This window comes from Pteronotus mesoamericanus, unplaced genomic scaffold (genome assembly GCF_021234165.1).
Source record: "Pteronotus mesoamericanus isolate MK-2021 breed Mesoamerican mustached bat unplaced genomic scaffold, CSHL_Meso_final contig_32, whole genome shotgun sequence".
Taxonomy (NCBI): Eukaryota; Metazoa; Chordata; class Mammalia; order Chiroptera; family Mormoopidae; genus Pteronotus; species Pteronotus mesoamericanus.
In genome coordinates this window covers 485287-504523 of record NW_026555134.1, presented here as the reverse complement: position 1 = coordinate 504523, position 19237 = coordinate 485287, and the positions used below count along the sequence as shown (strand labels likewise).

At 46.7% G+C, this 19237-nt stretch overlaps 1 protein-coding gene across 1 annotated transcript; it reads left to right on the top strand.

Annotated features, from left to right (window-relative positions):
* Window positions 1–2858: 2858 nt before the first annotated feature.
* TRIM35 (tripartite motif containing 35) lies at window positions 2859–13690 on the top strand. The gene is made up of 6 exons (XM_054576000.1): window positions 2859–3332; window positions 5281–5376; window positions 7502–7732; window positions 9073–9095; window positions 9915–10033; window positions 11412–13690. The coding sequence occupies exons 1-6, from the start codon at window positions 2898–2900 to the stop codon at window positions 11987–11989; spliced, it is 1482 nt and encodes a 493-aa protein (XP_054431975.1). The 5' UTR covers window positions 2859–2897; the 3' UTR covers window positions 11990–13690.
* The last annotated feature ends 5547 nt before the right edge of the window (window positions 13691–19237 follow it).

Genomic DNA, 19237 nt, shown 5'->3' with positions numbered 1-19237 from the left:
TTAATTTGGATACTCAAGAGGGAGAACAGATGGAGAAGGCAAAAGAATGTTTGTATTTTTCCATCATAGCTCCACAGGCAGAGCCTCAGTGCCGCCGAAGCCGGGCAGTTTCCACAGCCCGGGGCACTGCTGTCAGGTCCGCAGCGCGCTCCATGGAGTGCCTGCGTGGAAGTGGAGCCCGCCCTCCCGCCTTGCCCAGTCCGAGTCAGCTCCGTGACTGCTGTGACTATGGCCTTCTTGGCTCTCAGTCCCTTACTCTCACCTGTGAGTGAGCTCACCGGGTTCCTGCAGCCTGTGACTAAGCTCTAAAGCAATGGAGTGACTGTGTGAACCTTTTCTTGCCATTGCTGACCTAGGCAGCTCTGACAACTGTGGCTCTCTGCTCCCAGCCCACGCTCCACTGGAATCATCCACTAGGAAGTCAGAGCGAATTGCTGCAGACATCATTGTGAGTACAAGAGGAACCTCTTAAAAAGAAACAAAAAATGCCTAGCAAATCCAAGCGCCCTCCAATCACAGGCAAATGCGGCCACTTACAGGGCAAACAACTCTCCGTGCTTCACTATGTCCTGAGCGTACCCCTTTATTACTGGTGCAGCACGGTAACTATTGTCTACTTTGGACATCATGGAGGAAAGTTGAAATTATGTTCTGCATCCTATATTTTAGAGAAAAAAAGCACACACTATTATTTCAGAAAAATTTTTATTCAAATATTTGCAATAAAATAATTGGGTGCTTCTAGATAAATTTCAAGAACATGGGAAATCAGCTTTGATTTCACTTTTCTCAAGTTGCTAAGTTGCCTGTCTGTACCAGAGTATTTTACCACCCTAGCTTCTTCACAATGAATTGCAGCAGGGTGTAACCCTCACTGGGGACATCCAAACAAGGGGTCCAAAACCCAAATGCCTGTAGAAGCAAAGCAGGGAATGTGAGGAAGGCTGACTGCACAGGGACGGGAAAACATACATCCCTCCTATAGGAAGCAACTGCTCTTCAGCTCAAAAGTCTACTAGCTTGCAAGAGAGCAAGCTTAATGTAACAATATAGCCAGGTCTTGTCTTTTCCTTTTTCTTTCTATCTTTCTTTCTCTCTTTTCCTTTCTTTTTTTTAAAGAAAAGGCAGATAATGACTATCCAAAAAGTAAACTAAGAATTTCATTTACAGTAGTATCAAAAAGAATAAAATAATTAGGAATGAACTTAACCAAAGAGGTGGAAAACTTGTAGACTGAAAACTATCAAACTTGCTGAAAGAATAGGATGCAAACGGAAAGATATCCTTCCATTTATGAATTAGAAGACAATATTGTTAAGATGTCAAGACTACTCAAAGTGATTTACAGATTTAATGCAACCCCAAAAGTATTTCATGCATAAATAGAAAAAAAAATCCACCCTAAAATTTATATGGAATCTCTCTTGGGGACCCCAGTGGTTACGTCCAGGTAGGAGGGCCATGAATCATGTATAAGAAACACTGTAGAAGGCAAAATAATTAGTGGTATTCATTCCCTTCACATTGTGGGGAAAGGATTATTCTAAGGAAAATCTTGGAAGAAAACTGTCAAGAAATATAAAAGGTGGAAAAGTTTAGCTTACTTGCAAACTAACAAGTTAGCCTGCCAGTTTTATGAGTTCCAGTAGATGAGACTCCAAGGCCAGAGACAAAGGACAGTTTATTACTAACAGCAATAGCAGTAATCAGACTACCACTTGGGCCAGTTTCCTGAGCCTTAATTCCCAAGAGCCCATGTGATGAAGGCCACAAGAGGTTGCACTACAGGAGAGCTTAAAAGACCTGAAGCTGGGGGAACCTGAATACTTCATAATGGAGAGAAGATCGCCAGACTTTTTTTCTGGAGAGAGACATTATTTCTGCCTTCTGAGGCTGTTTACCACAAAAACATCCGTGGAAAGACAAGCGAAAAGAGGCAGTCAATGTCTCTGCTCCATACAGAAACATGAGACATATGGAAATCGTCTTCCAACAGAAACCAGGAATGGAAGCGTTTCATTCCAAATCAGAGGAAGGAATTCTACATCTGAAGGCTGTAAAATGATCAAACTGAGGCAGAAATGAGGAAGTGGAGAGATTCAGGCCTACTTTACCACGACAAATTCTAGTTCCCAGTGATAACTTTGGAGACGTCCCTACTCTCTTTTAACGAGGACCTGCCTAATGTCATGGGAACTTTTTTTACTTATTTCACTTTAATCCTCACTTCTCGTGGAGAGAAGAGATTTTAGCGTCCCTCTACCCACAAGGAAATAGATTTTGAAAGATTGTGACTTGCCCACTTATTGAATCAGGGAACAAGAATGGGGTCTTCCTTCACCTGTTTCCTCCTTACCCCAGGGGGTAATAAGACTGGCCTAAATAAAGTAACCAACTTATGCAACAGTGGCCACAAATCTTTGAAACGGCACTATAAGTCCTAATTGGTGAAAACACTAAACGCGCTTTAAGACCCAGACTCTACTTCGGATCCAGGAAGCGGGGAACTCTCGCTTTTCCTACCTCGCGGGACTAACATGAAGGGGGATGGTTAGGGAAGGGGTTCCTAGTTTTCATTTCCCGTTCCAAATCGGAAGCAGCTTTCCAGAGACACGGAAGTCCTAATGCTCGGCTCCCCAGTTTCTTCCTCCCCAAATCCCGACAGTCTGCCCTGTGGGCGGGGGCAACAGAGACGACTAGCCCTGCCTCGCTCTTCTGGGGTTTTCCGCGCAGACCGGAAGTGGGGCGGAGCCTCTAAGCATACCCCGCAGGATTGGCTCGCGCCGCTGTCTTTCAGCTCTCTGAGCGAAAGGGGCTGAGTGTCGCTCACCCAGGCGCCCCTGGAAGCACGAGGTGGGTGGGAGAAGGGGAAGCGAAAGTTGCTGTCTGTGGTTGATATGGAGCCGGGTCCCGCGGTGTCCCCAGGGCCTTTCCGCTCCTTCAAGGAGGAGCTGCTCTGCGCGGTCTGCTACGACCCCTTCCGGGATGCCGTGACACTGCGCTGCGGCCACAACTTCTGCCGCGAGTGCGTGACTAGCTGCTGGGAGGCGCAGGTGGCGCCCACCTGCCCGGTGTGCAAGGACCGCGCCTCCTCCGCCGACCTGCGCACCAACCACACCCTCAACAACCTGGTAGAGAAGCTGCTGCGCGAGGAGGCCGAAGCCCCGCGCTGGAAGGGCCACCGCTCCCCGCGCCTCTGCCGCGTGCACCGCGGCCAGTTAAACCTATTCTGCATCGATGACAAGGAGCTACTGTGCTGCTCGTGCCAGGCTGACCTCCGGCACCAGGGACACCGCGTGCAGACAGTGAAGACCACTGCCCAAGACTTTCGGGTAAGCGCGGCTGTGTGAGGGAGGTGGTCCAGCGTGCACGTGGTGTGGCCAAGCCAGCCCTGGAACCCACCCCCGCTGAGCCCCCTACTCCGGCCACTCCAACCTGCCAGTGCTGAATGTGTCCAGTCCCGCCCCTCTTCCTCCTGCCAGCTTGCGGGTGTCGCCTCAGGGTCCCCACCTGGATGACTCTTGTGGAGGCTGTCTGTGTCATCAGAGCCGGCCCAGGGGGCCTGATATGGGAGAACAGAGAATGTACACAAAAAGTGTGCAAACAAGGGTTACACGACGTTCTCAAGACAGCCCCACCCACTTCTTAGGCCTTGCACCCTTTCCGCCAGCAGGGTGTGGCCCTTGCCTCTTTGAGAAGCACAAGTATGGAGAAAACTCTGGAAACCTGGAGCTTTGCCCACTCAGATTAGAGGTGCAGGAGCCCAAGGCCTGGCCATGGATGTGGAGTCCTGAGATCGCCCATGTTGGTCATCTGCTTCCCCACCTGGCCCGTGTATTATGTAGCTGCGGGGAGGCCTCTGGCCGTGGGTGGGCACCTGGCACTTTCTCAACATCCCAATGCCTAGAGTGCCAGTAGCTATAAATAAAGTAAGGGGCAGCTTAAAACAACAAACCTATCTCACAGGAGTGAGGGACCACTGGGGCCGTCTTAGAGGCTGCCTACTATGTTCTTAGTCTGCCACATACGAGCTGTGTGTGCTCTTGGGCTTGTCGCTTCCCCCTGCTGTGCTTCAGTTGTTTTCATTTGTAAAACAGAGCTAATAATAGTACTTATCTAATAGGGATAATGTGATGATTCAGTGACATAATTTGTAAAGTGATTAGCGCAGTCCCTGGCAAATAATAAATGCTAAATAAATGGTAGTCATTTCTAATTATTGTTATTAGAATTGTTATTTTTTTATTTTTTATTATAAAAAATAAACTTGAAAAGCTTTCTCAGAATGTAGCGAGAAAAAGATAAAGATAGAGAAAATGCTAGTCCTTGGATACAGGAGGTGGGAAGTAAACCTAAAACTAGTCCTGCTCTGGCTGGTGTGGCTCAGTGGACTGAGTGCGGCCCTGGGAACCGAAAGGTCGCCAGTTCGATTCCCGGTCAGGGCACGTGCTTGGATTGTAGGCCAGGGACCCAGTTAGGGTGTTGGAGACGTGTGAGAAGCAAGTAATTTATGTGTCTTTCACACGCCAATGTTTCTTTCCTTCTCTTTATCCCTTCCCCTCTCTCTAAAAGTAAATCTTTTTTTAAAAAAACAGAAAACTAGTCCCAGTTACTCAAGGAGTCCAAGGGGATTAGAGCAGTGGTTAAAATTTAAAAAACAAAAAAACTATTAAAAAGGTATTTTAATCTGGTGATTAATGTATTTCACATGATCCAAACAAAATTAGAATATCAGGATGTGGGGAAATGTGTAGTTTAGACAAGGACCCATTGGAATAGCTGGATGACCCTATAATTAGACCTGTTGGTAAGAACAACTTAGACCTACAGGCCAGTCCAGTTTAGAAAGTCAGAAAGGGAGCCTGTGGACACACTGTCTTACAGTTACACACACGGCTCAGGATGACTCAGGATTCATAGCTGAGCCTGGACCAGCTTTAGGCCTGAGCAGGGTGCAGCCCCTCTTTTCTGTATTGTGACCTACTTGAGAGGGAATAGGCCCCTTGGCCTCCTCAGCCCTGTCTCCCTATCTGTAGTGGGAGTAAAACAACAGGGTTGGGTTAGAGGAATCTGAGGGCCCTTTATGCTGTAAACATCAGGTTCAGGGGAAGGGCCATACTTGCTGCTGTTCCGTGCAGTCTATGAGTGGACTGGGTTCAATAATTGTGACTGAGTGGAATTTCCTTGTGGAAGTGAAGCTCCAGTTGTAACTGTGTCGTTCTGCCCATCTGGCCTCCACCTCTAACCTGCCTTCTGCCTCCCTTTCATTCCTCCCATCAGGCCAAGTGCAGGAACATGGAGAACTCGCTGCGGGAGAAAGCCAAGGCCTTCTTGGCCATGCGGAACTCCTACCAGTCCATTGCCAAGCACAATCAGGTGAGGGAGTGCTCGGGCCGCGTGGGAGACCGGGGCTGCCCAGGGCCATCTGGGGGACAGGTGAGGTGGGTGGGCCCCAGCCGTGGCTGTTGATGCAGAGTCAGCCTTCCCCAGCCCTGATGGTCTAGCATAGCCATGCTCTTGAACACTGATTGTGGTTGTCATGCCAGGGCCTCTTTAAATACCTGGGCATGGCCATGCCAGCAGCCACAGAAGTGGCTTAAAACGCCACCTGCGCCCTGGCCGGGGGGCTCAGTTGATGGGAGCATCATCCTGTTCACCAAAAGATTGGGCATTTTATGCCCATCAGGGTACCTTCCTACCTAGGCTGCGGGTTTGGTCTCCCACAGTAAGGGCACGTGTGGATCGATGTTTGTCACTCACATCAATGCTTCTCTCTCGCCCTCTCCCCTCTCTAAAATCAGTGAAATGTCCTCAAGTAAGGATTAAAAAAAGCCACCTTCCCCATCTGCACTACGGTTTCAGACTAACTTAAGTGCCACACTTCTCCATCTCCCTGAGTGCTCAAGCCAGTGATGACCTGGAGTCGTTAGTTACTCCTGTTTCCCACTCACTCTCCGTGTCCCTCCCATCAGCAATCTGGGCCCCAGCCTTCCTTCTGCTCTTGTTCTGCAATCCTGTCTCCACGGACGAGACTGCCCTTTGAGGAAAATGCATCGATCGTGTCACTCCGGCTTATAACTGTCCAGCGGCTCCCACGACATGCATAATACAATCCAGGCTCCTCACCGTGGCCTCCGAGGCCCTCCTCGAACCCCTGCCTGCCTCTCACCTGTGTCTCCTCCCAGGCGTGGCCGCACGCTCCATTTCAGCCACTCTGCCCTTCTTTCTGTCCCTTCAGTGAGCTAAGTCTTCTGGCTGGTTTTTCCTGCCTACTCTGTTTTTTATCTTCCTGTGTGACAAGAATTGTCCCAGATTTCACTCCCTCCCGCTATATATTAGCAATCTTTTTAGCTTGGTATTTCAACAGTGCCGTCTCTGCTCATTTGCATTTCTCAGATTATCAGTAAGTTTGTACATGCTTTCTCAAGTATAATAACCATTTGCAGTCCTGGGAATGCCTCCTCACAGTCATTTTTTCTTGAAATATTTATCTTTTCTTCTTGTGGATTCACAAGAGTGCTTGCTTATTAAGAATAATACGTTCTTATATATATTCATATATATATGTATGTCAGAAACATTTTTCCTAGTTTGTCATATTTTTTCCAGTAAGTCATTTTCACTTTTTTGGGTCATTTTCACTTTGTCAGTGAATCTTTTTATCATCATATTTTCAGTGCCATAAACATATATTGAATTTTCAGTCCAAAGCTGTGCATTACTAACCTGCCATTGCTAGAGCACACATTTTGAGGTGTTTTTCCAAGTCATCATGAAATATACAATTTGTATATTTCCATAAATACGTATTTACACTTATTAGTGGTCTCTTGCCATGCAAAACTTCTTACTTTTATATGTATTCAGTTACTTCATTCTTTCTTTGAGGCTTCTCAGCGTCATATAAGTAAGAAAGGTCTGACTCATTGCAAGATGAGAAATATTTTTCTGCTTTTTCTTTGAGTACATTTGTGGTTTAAACTTTTTAAAAGCTCTTTTTAGTTATAATTAAGAGTATGCATGTTATTAATGATTCTGTTTTAAAATAAACACTTCCTACTACTCTTTTGGTAAGCCTCTTGATCAAACAAATTTGAAGTCCTAAGATGGGAAGGCAGATAATTTTTTAAAAATAGTTGCTATTTGCAATGATTCTTTTCATGATTCAGGATTTCTTCTGCTGTTGTGCAACTTAAACAAGATGCAGGACATTGTATGTGGAGGAGGTTACAAGACTAGATTTGTCATGTATAAGCAGCAATTTCAACTGTTAAAGAATTAATCAAAACAAATCCATTATGCTTTTGACTAGTTTGAAATTTAAACTTGTAAATTGTGCCAAGAAAGCTGCATCTATATTTTATCCACTTGGGTTCTACTAATGGTTTCTTTTGAAAGTGGGGTTCCTTTGCTAAAAATCTTAAGAGCCACTGGGCTAAGTGATGGCTGAGGTTCCCTCCGTACCTGATCCTCTGTGCCTCTGTCCCACTGTCTGCTGCAGGACAAGGCTGCCTGGCTGGAAAAGCGAATCCGGCAGGAGTTTGATAAGCTTCGAGAGTTCTTAAGAGTGGAGGAGCAGGCCATCCTGGATGCCATAGCCGAGGAGACAAGGCAGAAGCAGCTTCTGGCAGAGGAGAAGATGAAGCAGCTCAAGGAAGACACGAAGACTCTGATGCATGAGACCGACCGGCTGCAGATGGAGATGAAGGAAGATGATGTTTCTTTTCTCATGGTGAGGAGCTCCTCGTCTTCATTCAGTGGCAGAGACTAGATGTTCAGGGACCAGTCGGGAGCAGGAGACCAGCAGCCCCAGGCAACCCAGTCTTTCTGTAGCTTCCAAATACTGGGTTGGAGGAGCTCACAGACCACATCCTCTGCTTGGGTCAAGAGGCGGAAAAGATTTTAACCAAGAGTAGAGTTCCTTGAGGAACTGCCATGCTATTTTCCAAGAGAGTGCACCATTTTTCTTGCCCACTAGCAGTACGAGGATTGCAGTTTCTCCTCATCTTTGCCAACACTTATCTGTCCTTTTGATTATAGCCATCATAATGGGTATGAAATGGTATCCCTGTGGTTTTGATTTGCACTTCCCTGGTGGCTAGTGATATTCAGCATCTTTTTAATGTAGTTTTTGGCCATTTGTATATCTTCTTTGGAGAAATATACAATCAAGTCCTTTAGGCATTTTAAAAATTGGGTTGATTATCTTTCTTTGTTGAATTGTAAGATTTTTTTATATATTGTAGATACTAGACCTTTATCAGCTATGTGATTTATAAATGTTTTCTTCCATTATGAGGGTTTGGTTTTTTTTGTTTGTTTTTTTCAATTTCTTGATGGCATCCTTTGAAACACAAAGGTTTTTCATTTGGATAAAATGTGACTTACCTTTCTTTTTTCCCCCCCGCTTGTTTGTGCTTTTGGTGTCATATCCAAGAAACCATAGCTTAATCCAAGGTCATGAGTTTAATAGTTTTATCTCTACATTTAAGTCTTTGACCCTTTTTGAGTTAATTTTTGTACATGGCACAAGATGGGAATCCAACTTCATTCCTTCGCATGTGGATATCCAATTGTCCCAGCACCACTTGTTATAGACCATTCTTTCTCTATTGAATGGTCTTGGCACCCTTGTAGATAGCCAGTTGCCAGTAAACATAAGGGTTTATTTCTAAACTTTCAACATCCGCTGACCCATACGTCTGTCTTTAATGTTAGTACCATGTTGACTTGTTTACTGTTGCTTTTAATAACTTTTTAAATAGGGAAGTGTGCGCTACCAGCTTTGTCTTTTTCCAAGCTTTTTAAATAGGGAAGTGTGAACTACCAGCTTTGTCCTTTTCCAAGATTGTTTTGGCTATCCTGGGGTCCTTTGAATTTTCAGATGAATTTTAGGATCAGTTTATCAGTCTCTGCAAAGAAGTGAGCTGGAATTTTGACAGAAACTGCAGAGTCTGTGGTTAATTTGGGGGATGTTGCCATCTTAACATGGGATATATGGCTCCTTTTGAGGTCAGAAACTTAAATGTTTTCTCTATGTCTATGTTTGTGTCTTGATTTTTTCTCTTTCAGAAACACAAGAGCCGAAAACGCCGGTAAGTTGCCAAGGCTGATGTAAGGGAGGGAAAGAGCAGGCAGGAATACCAGGGGTGCAAACTCCGGGGGCTCCAGGGCCAGGCAGGTAATAGAGCCAGCTGGGGGTAATACAGAGGGAGCGGTAGGGACTGGCCATGCAGAGAGAGCCCTCTTTCAAGGTAGCCCCCTGGTACCGTGTTGTTTTCCTGAGTGTGGGGCATTACCACCCACTGGGTGGGGAGAGAGAGTACCATCCTGCACGTGGTTCTTAGTTCTCAGTAGGTCACTCCAACATTTAAGCTTGTTTCTTGGTCATCTCCTCCCTCTTAGAGCCTCGGGATATACACTGGTCTATGTTGACAGTTGTACACAGGAATGAGTAAGGAAGAACTGTGTACAAAGATGGAAGAAGTGCTTTGGGCAGTAAGGAGTTTCCTGTCACTATAGGTACTCAAGCAAAAGCCAGTGACACCTTCATACTGTTGGACTAGAGAACCGTTAAGGTCCCTTTCAACTCAGACATCCTATGGGCAGATGTGTAAGTGTGATCTCTACCCACAAGGATGGGAACCATGTCTGAGAAACTCCTATTCATTATTTATCTCAGCTTGGGCAGGGGGAGCCCTGGTACTGAATCCTGAAGCGGTATGCGCCGCCCAGTTGGCTCCTGGCTCATCTTCCATCAGAGCCCAGTCTGGGCTTGTCCTGGGTGTGGTGGTGGAGAATTTAGGCCTGTGACAAGTGAAGAAGTCCTGTTGTTTGTTACATTCAGCTGACATAGTTAGGCCCAGGATGCATGGCCCTGGCCCTGCCCACTAGGCCCAGTTCTCCTTTCCCAGCCTCTTCTGCACCATGGAGCCAGAACCCATACAGCCTGGCATGCTCATCGACATTTGCAAGTACCTGGACTCCCTACAGTACCGTGTCTGGAGGAAGATGGTCACGTCTGTTGAATCTGGTGAGCGGAGATGCTGGCAGGTGGTACAAGTAGAGGGGGGCGCTTTAGGTGTGACAGAGAACCAGGCGAACTCATGTTCTCCAGCCGCCCATTTCATTGGACCGTGTCATCCTTTGACTAATTCCTCCTCCAGCCGCATTCAGACAGGCCCCCAGCGTGCTCCTCACCCCACTGCTCAAACCCCTCCTGGCAGAGCTCCTCCTCCTTTGAGTCCTGACACACAGCCACCTCTTCAGAAAAAGAAACTGACTGCTCTCTATTCAGAACTATATCGTGTATATAATGAAGGACCTCCTCAGTTCAGGATTGCCTCTCTCAAGGTGGTTCCAACCCACAGGGTCACAGTGTCATGTGCAGTGGGCTGAATGTCTGTGCCCCCATCACCACCGCCACCAAATTCTTTTGTTGAAGTCCTAACCTTCAGAGTGGTGATGCTTGGAGGCAGGGCCTTTGGGAAGTGATTCAGATCAGATGAGATCATAAGGGCGGGGCCTTCTGATGGGAATTCAGCTCTTACGAGAAGAGACACGAGAGCTGGCTTCCTCTCCATTTTGTGAGGCCACAGCAAGAAAATGGCCATCTGTAAGCCAAAAAGAGGGCTCCCACCAGAACCTGGCCATGAGGGCGCCCTGATCTGGGACTTCAGGCCTCCAGAACTGTGAGAAATAAGCTGTTTAAGCCACCCCATTTGTAGTACTTTTGTAGCTGCCCAAACTGACTTAAGACCTCATGATTTTACTGGGAGAAATGTCAGTGACCCAGGGAATGTTGATTGCTTCTCTAGGACGGAATGGGAGTTGTGTTAGCATCTGGATCCCTACCTGTGCTAGCATCCTGTGACTGTCATAACCAAAGACTGCAAATTGGGTGCCTTAAAGTGACAGAAGTTTATTCTTACACTGCTGGAGGTCAAAAGTCCAAAATAAGATGTCAGCAGGGCCATGCACCCTCTGATCCTGTAGCGGAAGGTCCTGCTTTGTGTCTTCCTGACTTCTGGTGTGTGCAGGCAGTCCCTGGTTAGGGCTGCCCCATGGTAGGCTCGGCCCTTGTGGTCATGCGACCTCCCCTCACTGTGTTGCTTCTCTTTGTAAGGAGAACAGTCATTGCATTAGGCCCCCGCTGTATTCCAGTCTAATTACATCTGAAACAAATTAGGTCACCTGAGGTACTGGGGGTTAGGACTTCCATATATACCTTTTTTGTTGGGGCTCATTTCAAACCGTAACACTGCCCCTCAGCCCAGGACAGCTCCCTCCCTGGGCCAGGGCCAAGTGGGACACTGTTGGTCAGGATGGGGGATTGGGGCATCAGCTGGCGTGGCAGAAGGGCAGGATGTGAGGTTCGCCCATTTCACCCCGCTTTCCCCCTCTGCTCTCAGTGCCCTTCAGCTTTGATCCCAACACCGCAGCTGGCTGGCTGTCCGTGTCCGATGACCTCACCAGTGTCACCAACCACGGCTACCGAGTGCAGGTGGAGAACCCGGAGCGCTTCTCCTCGGCACCCTGCCTCCTGGGCTCGCGCGCCTTCTCCCACGGCTCCCACGCCTGGGAGGTGGACCTGGGGGCGCTGCCCAGCTGGCGGGTGGGCGTGGCGCGCATGCGCCAGGATGCTGGTGCCGGGGGCCACTCCCACAGCTGCTACCAGGATACTCGCTCTGGCTTCTGGTACTTGTGCCGCACACAGGGGGTGGAGGGTGACCGCTGTGTGACCTCAGACCCGGCCACGTCGCCAGTGGTCCCCTCCATCCCACGCCGCCTGCGTGTGGAGCTGGAATGTGAGGAGGGCGAGCTGTCCTTCTATGATGCAGAGCGCCGCAACCACCTCTACACCTTCCATGCCCGCTTTGGGGAGGTGCGGCCTTACTTCTACCTGGGGGGCACACGGGGGGATGGTCCCCCCAAGCCTCTGCGCATTTGCCCCCTGCGCATCAGCATCAAGGAGGAGTTAGATGGTTGAGGCCAGCCCGGAGCCTGCCAGATGCTGCCCGGGTGTATGCCATGGTCCTGCTTTCTTTCTGCCCCACTTCCTAAAGCCCACTCACCTGGGCACCTCTACCTCCTGCCTTCTTGCCAGCATCTTGCTACTGACTGATTCTTCTCCGCGGCTCCAGGCCCCAAGCCTCCCTCTTCACTTTTGGTCTTTACCCACAGTTGAAAGTCCTCCATCAGACCATCTTGCTAGCCAGGCTCTCCCTGGAGTCATGGCAGGATGTGAATTTTCTAAATCCTAATATCCCCATTTCTGGGGACAATGTTTGCCTATAGAGTAGACCTGTTTTAAAAGTTTTTAAATGTAGGTTTTATTATTCAGGTGTGGTGAGGCCAACAGACCAGGAGACAACTGCCATTGAAAAGAGTTTGTTAAAGTTGCCAAGAGAGGCCTTGCAATTTGGGGGTGGGCGGCACGCACAGGGAAGCACCAGGTCCCCTAGGAAGCAAGAGAGAGTGGAGGGGGCATAGGGGGGAGACTTGTGGTTTCCACAAGAACGAACAGGTGAGGCAGGTACAGGGTGGACAGGTGTAGGACCGGATAGTTTAGCCCCAGGAGGGGCAGTTCCCCATGGTCAGTGAGCTCCACATTTCGGAGTATTAAGGATACAGAAAATAGCGAAATACAGCTAATGCAGGCCCCTGGCCATGGCTTTGGGGCTGAACCAGGGCTTGGCGTATCTTGTCACTAATAACCAGTATTTTAAAATTGCCTCACGGAGCCTCCCTGCAGCCCCTCAAGGTTCAAGGCAAGGATGCCTATCAGATCAACCCTGATTTGTCTCTGGATAGTTTTTGGACAATTTCCCCTGAACCAAGGATTTCAAAGTGCTTAAAAATACAGCTTTAAAACCAGTTTGGGCCCGTTTCCTTTCAGGTCCTCAGTTTCCTCATCTGTAAATTAGAACAGGACTGGAAGGTGATATGCTTCTCTCATTGCTGTAAAGGAAAGTCCCTCTGGTCACGGTTACAAAGGTACGAGGAGGGAAGGAGAGAGGGTGCAGTCCGGGGTGCACAGGGAGTGAGAAGCGAGCGAGATGTGTCTGCTGACCTCAGCCTGCTTATTCTTGCTCTGCTGCCTTTAGTGTTCTTATCCCAATTTCTTCTCCCCCTGTACCTCCACCTTTTTTACCTCACAAATGCCAACAGGTAGTTTTTAATGTTTGAATCACCATGTCCTGGGGACGGCATTGGAAAAGGGAACATTCTACAGTCGCGGTATTCTCCCTGGGGGTGGCACGTTCCTGACCAAGGATTCCTTTTTCCTGCCTGTACCTCTGGTTCACAGAAATGGACATTTTAAACAGAAATGATGATTCAAAACTACAACTTGGTTATAGCCGTGGTGCATACTTTGGTAGGGGCCACACGAGGGACATGATAGGAAATGCCACTGAGCGAAGGCAACCAGGTTGGGAGAGGGAGGATGTTGGCGAACCGGTGAGCAGTCCCCTTTAAAGGCACTTAGACTCAGAAAAGCTCAAGGCACTTTGATACCAAACACATCTGAGGCCAGTGTGCACTCTCTCAAAGTATTCAGCCCTTCTAATGTAATTTTTATATCGTCGTCTTGACCAGAAATTTTTTTGTTATAATAAACTTCTTGAAGTGTTTTATATTTCCACCTTAGATGTTGGAAGAGTTTTTTTATAGAATAATTTCTATAGCCTAGACCCATTTTTACAAAAATAAAGATGATACTTGAGATAAAACCCAGGTTTTTTGACCTTTTCCTTTTAGTGTTCTCGTAAGCAAAAGTTCATGGTGTTGCATGTATTCAACTTTATTCCTTTCTATTATTGGATAATCTGTTGTATGCATTGACTACATTTTATTTATCCATTCAATTGGTGGGCATTTAGATTGTTTCCACTTTTTTGGCCATTATGAAAATGCTTGAACATTCCCGTACAAGTTTTTGTGTGAACATATGTTTTCCATTCTTTTGGGTATATACCTAGGAATAGATCGGCTGGATCATGTGGTGACTCTGTTTAACCTTTGGAGGGACTACCAGTCTTTTCCAAGGTGGCTACACCATTTTACATTCTTACCAGCTGTGCATGAGGATTTCGACTGCGCCATATCCTTGTTAACACTGTTACTGCGTGTCTTCTAACTTAGCCATCCTAGGGCGGTGAGCTGCTGTCTCATTACGGTTTCAGTTTGCATTTCCCCGGTGCCTAATGATATTTAGCATCTTTTCATGGGCTAATTTGCCACTGGTATGTCTTTTCAGGAGAACTGACTTCAGATCCTTTACCTATTTTTAATTAGGTTATTTGTATTTTTAATTATTGAGTTGTAAGAGTTCTTTATACATTCTAGATACAAGTCCCATGTCAGATACATGATTTACAAAACTTTTATGTTAGTCTGTGGGTTGTCTTTTCACTTTCTCAGAGATGCCCTTTGAAACACAAAATTTTTAATTTTGATGATGTCCAGTTTGTTAACTTTTTCTTTTGTTGTTTGTATATCTCAGAACTCTCACTTCTGACACTGCCCTTAAACCCATGTATCCCAAGCTGTAGATTTTGGCTCAGGCAGGGGCAGTTGTTCTATGGACTGGGAGCCCTAGTCCAGGAATCTGTTCTTTCTTTCCTCGGACCCTCTTCAGTCCCCATCCACTCTTGCTTGTCCCTATTCTACTCCTGCTCATGGCTACATTTGGGCCGAAGGCAGCAGACCCCCTGGCAGCCTCCCCCTCTCCAGCTCCTCCCACCTCGGTTCATCCCTTGTGCAGCTGCCGGACGCATTCTCCTCAGTCTCACCTGTCGCCCTAGTGGCCCCCCACCCCTACCTGCCCCGGTACAGTTCATTTCGAGGGCAGTGTTCGGACCCACAGTTCCCTGACTTCTGTCCCTTACACGCCCCTGCCAGCCTGGGCTTCTCATGACCCTTCAGATGCAAATGCCTGGTTTTCTTCATACAGCTGGCGGTTTGAATTGGAATGTCCTGACATGTGGTTATATTAACCCCACCACTTGCTTGCTGTGTCTCCTCGGGCACATGCTTAACTTCCCTGAGTTCGTGTCCCCATCTGTGAAAATGGAGACAGTCTCTGCCATCTGAAGGTCTGGTGCAGGGCGCCTGCGCAGTGCCGCCCCACGTGAGAGCACTTGGCAACAGCAGCCGTAGGAAGCGAGCGAAGAGATCACCTAGGTGTCTCTCATTGACCTCCCTGGCTCCCTGTCACTCCCACATTCAGCCATGAGTTATTTTTTGGGCAGAATTAAGTGTGCTGTGGCCATCTCCTTCCTTGCTTCCGCCTGCTTGTAGAGGATGAAGTTTCAGCAGAGTTTGTGTGTTGATCAGACTGAGTCTCTCATGACCCCCATAGTCGCTGAAATAGCAGTACCAGGACCTTTCACATGGACTGACTGTGCCATCCTGGAATTTCCAAGCTCCTTAGAGTGACATTCGAGAGCCTTCTCTGCAGCCCTCCCTCGCCGCCATTCCCTGCACAGATTCTCCCCAGCCTTCCGGAGCCCCAGGCACATGCACTTCCCTGGGAGCCGCCTCTGCGGCTTCTTCCTGCGGGGCCATTGCCCTCAGTCGGCCTGGACTCAGGTGGTGCCTCTGTGACCTGCCCAGGGCTCCCTTGGCTGCCACTGCACACTTGTTCCATCTGCTGGAAGGTCACTTGTGTGGCAGAGCCGCCTTTGCTGTCCTCTGAGTAAGGGAGTCTTGAGAGCAGGAAGGAAGCACATCGTCTGTACCTTTTTCCTGCTAGATCCAGGCCCGCTGCTGGGGCCTAACAAGTTGTTGGTGAATGTGTGTGCTGGAGGTCAGGGAAGTTGTCCCTGAAAATTCCACAAAACTGGGAGCATCTTTGGTAGGGAGAACATGGCCCAGAACCTGAAATTCACATTCTTGGTCCCAAATACCAACTGTATTATTTAGGAGCTGCCTGTACCTTTTGAATCTCTGCTCTCATCTAAAAATGAGGATTATGATTCCTACCTTAGGCTGTTGTGGGGATTAAATGAGGTAATTTTTTGGTACAAATGCCATGTACATAAATACAGACTTTATACATGTTGGCTAATTCTTTGGAAAGTGGGAGGTTCTGAATGTCGATGTTATGATTCACAATAATGAAGAATTCCAAAGGAAATTGAGAAATCTACGTTATCTGTATTTGAAGTGCCCAAGTTTCTTGAGATTTTTAACAAGGATGTGTACATAAAACTTTTGTTTATGAAAAATTTCAATTACGTGGGAAAATGGTTATGTTGTAATAACCAGGAAAAATAGGATTCAGAGTTATGCATACAGACATGCAACATACACAAAAAAACAAGTGGGATCCTGTCTCTAATTTTTGTGTATTATTTGATTAGATAATCCATTTACATGGCAGTAAATTCCAAAGGTACAGAAAGTACTAGAACAGTCTCTCCCACATTTTCCCACTCAGCTCCTCTCCTTGTGGGCAATTGTAATACCATTAAAAGATAATCCTTCCAGCCATGACTGGTGTGGCTCAGTGGATTGAGTGCCAGCCTGTAAACTAAAGGGTCCCTGGTTTGATTCCCAGTCAAGACAGATGGCTGAGTTGTGAGCCAGTTCCCCAGTAGGAGGCGCTTAAGAGGCAACCACACATGGATGTTTCTCTCCTTCCTTCCCTTCCCCCCCTCTCTAAAAATAAAATCTTTTTTTAACAAATTCTTCCAGAGATATTCTGTGCACTGCAATATTCTGTCTATGACTATATCTGGTTCTCCCAGTACACTATAAATTAAGAGCAGATACTCTAGATTTGGATCTCTGAGCAACCCAACAAGAGGAGAAAAATAAAGGATATTAATAAAATAATTTCCTCCCCTCAAGGGAGAGGTTTGTCATAAGTGTTTTCATGCAGTCAGTTCAACTTGTGGATTTAGTTTTTTATTCTTGTTTAAATACTTCACCCTCGGGTTTTAAAAAAAAGGAAAAAACTAAGTGGAATTTAGTTGCTCCTGATATTAGAATATAAATCTTAAATCTGAGATCTCAAGATACATTTTTCTCAGTCCTCACAATGGTATCTAGTGATGTAAATAGCGTAGTGGTTAAGACGTTGGTATATGGGGTTGGAGGGGCGGGGCTCAAACTTGGACACATCTACTGTGTGACCCTGGGAGATTTACTTAACTTCTCAGTGCCCTAGTTTCATTATGTGAAAGATGGAGATAGCATGATAGCCTAAGATTAATGGAGATAACCTCCCTCACAAGGTGGTTATGAGACTAAATAAGCAAATCTATGAAACATTTGGAATAGGGGCTGGTATGTACTTGCAATTGAGAGTCTACTATCATGTTGCCTGGCCCTGCTATTAAATAGCTGTGAGGCTTTAGATAAACTTCTGTAAGCAGGGAAACTAGGACACTTGCATATTTTTTTCCAAGGTCTTTTTCAATTCTAACGTCCTGTGATCCACAATTTGTGTCACTAGCAAAAGCCTAACTTCTTGTATGTAGCAGGGACTGCTGCCAACCAATATTCAAGAACCTGGGTGTGGTTACCAGGAGCTCTGCCTCAAGTTTTGAGTCTGGAGACAAGAACCAAAGAGTCATAATATCTGAAGTATAGAAAAGGTTATTCTAGGGAGGAGCAGGTCTTGGGAAATTGTTCCTAAAATTAGTAATCAGTCATCCACAATAAAATTGTATTTGTCATGTTCCAGTGATGGGTCATTTATGTCCTTGTGTGTGCCAGACTAAAGATGATGTCGAATACTGACTCACAGCCACCATGAATATGATCGCAGCCACAGCAGAGCTATTTGGATTGGGCAAAAGATAACTGTTCATGTTGAGGGCTGAAGCATCTCCTCTCAAGGTTTCAAAAAGAAAATGCAGCTTCTAACGCTGGACTGTGCCACCCATTCCTTTCCCCAGCAACGACTGGAGGACCAGGCAAGATAGAGTCAGTGACCCCTAGGCAGAAGGAAGCCCCTCTGTTCTGGATGCTTTGTCCTTGTTGGTGGGTGTCACTTGGGTTGGGTTTTGTTTGCTAGGGAACAGGCTGAGGTAGATGGGAGATTTTGGTTTCTATGGATACTGGGCTGGCTTGGATTTGCATAATGTATTTCAGAGAACAGACAGTCTGGGAACAATGTGGACCCAGGAGGAACATAAAGGCACATGGGAACGAGTTAAAGGGTCTGGGTAGTCAGTCATAAACCCAAATTCCTAGCTGTTTGGTTTTGAAATTAGACAAAGTTGTTTTAATTTCATTTGGAATAACAAGGAGGGTTAAACCAAATATTTTTGGGGGGAAAAAATGATCATATCCCTCAGATTTCATCTTGAGGAAACATTCAGATATTGGGACAATTTATGTACAATTTATGTTCACAGAATTATTTAGAATAGGGAATAGCTAGAAATAATCTAAATATATGAGAAGGGGAGTAGTAAATAAATCATTCCATATGCTGCAATACTACAAAGCCACTAAATAAAAGACTATTTAGAGGAAATACTTGACAAAAGCCAAATTAAGTAAACAAAGAATAATCAGAGCAATTCCAATTTTGTAAATCTGCATATGTTACAAACAAATACCCAGGATTGTTTACCATGGCTTATCTTTGGATGAGGTGTTTGTACAGGTGACTTTTTTCTTCTTCCTCCTCCCATGTTCTCTAAACTCCTGGAGAGAAAGCCTTACACTTTAAAAAGTAACATTAAAAAAACAAGAGTGTTAGATGTGGCTAATAAGTGGTTACTGGTGCTCTTGACGACGGGTTTTGTTTTCTGAACTGTGAGGTTAGGAGCTGGATGCTTTAACAGAGACAAGGGAGGGACGTAATCGCTGGGCTGGGTTCCCAGAGACAGGGTGGGTGACCGCAAGGGGACAAATGGAAACATTTGCATTGACTCGTGAATCCTTGCGTTTTTTCAGCTGGACGCTAGCAGCAGGGGTATCCAGGAAAAAAGTGCTGAAGCTCTGGGACAGAGGGGCTGAGAGAGGGAGCGAGAGCCCACAAAGGCCAGAACCCACTTGAAGAGGACCCCAGGGTGGCGCGTGCCTGCAGAGTGTGCCTGGAAAGCTGGCTGAGCCGACGAGGTCCGGGTCCGCAGGGCGTGGCTGCGATGCTCCGCAGGCCACGTCTAGGGTGGAAGTGTCTGGGGGGCTGGTCCAGATGCCTCACTGTGGCATCCGGGTCTTAAGGAAACTTCCTAAGCAGGTACGCTACTATTGGCTACTGCTACTGACATGA

Bases quoted from the DNA above. Each gene is read 5' to 3' on its own strand.
- TRIM35 (XM_054576000.1), top strand. From the start codon at position 2,898: ATGGAGCCGGGTCCCGCGGTGTCCCCAGGGCCTTTCCGCTCCTTCAAG. The intron at 5,377-7,501 runs GTGAGGGAGTGC...TGTCTGCTGCAG, and splicing joins CCATTGCCAAGCACAATCAG to GACAAGGCTGCCTGGCTGGA. The intron at 9,096-9,914 runs GTAAGTTGCCAA...CTCCTTTCCCAG, and splicing joins CACAAGAGCCGAAAACGCCG to CCTCTTCTGCACCATGGAGC.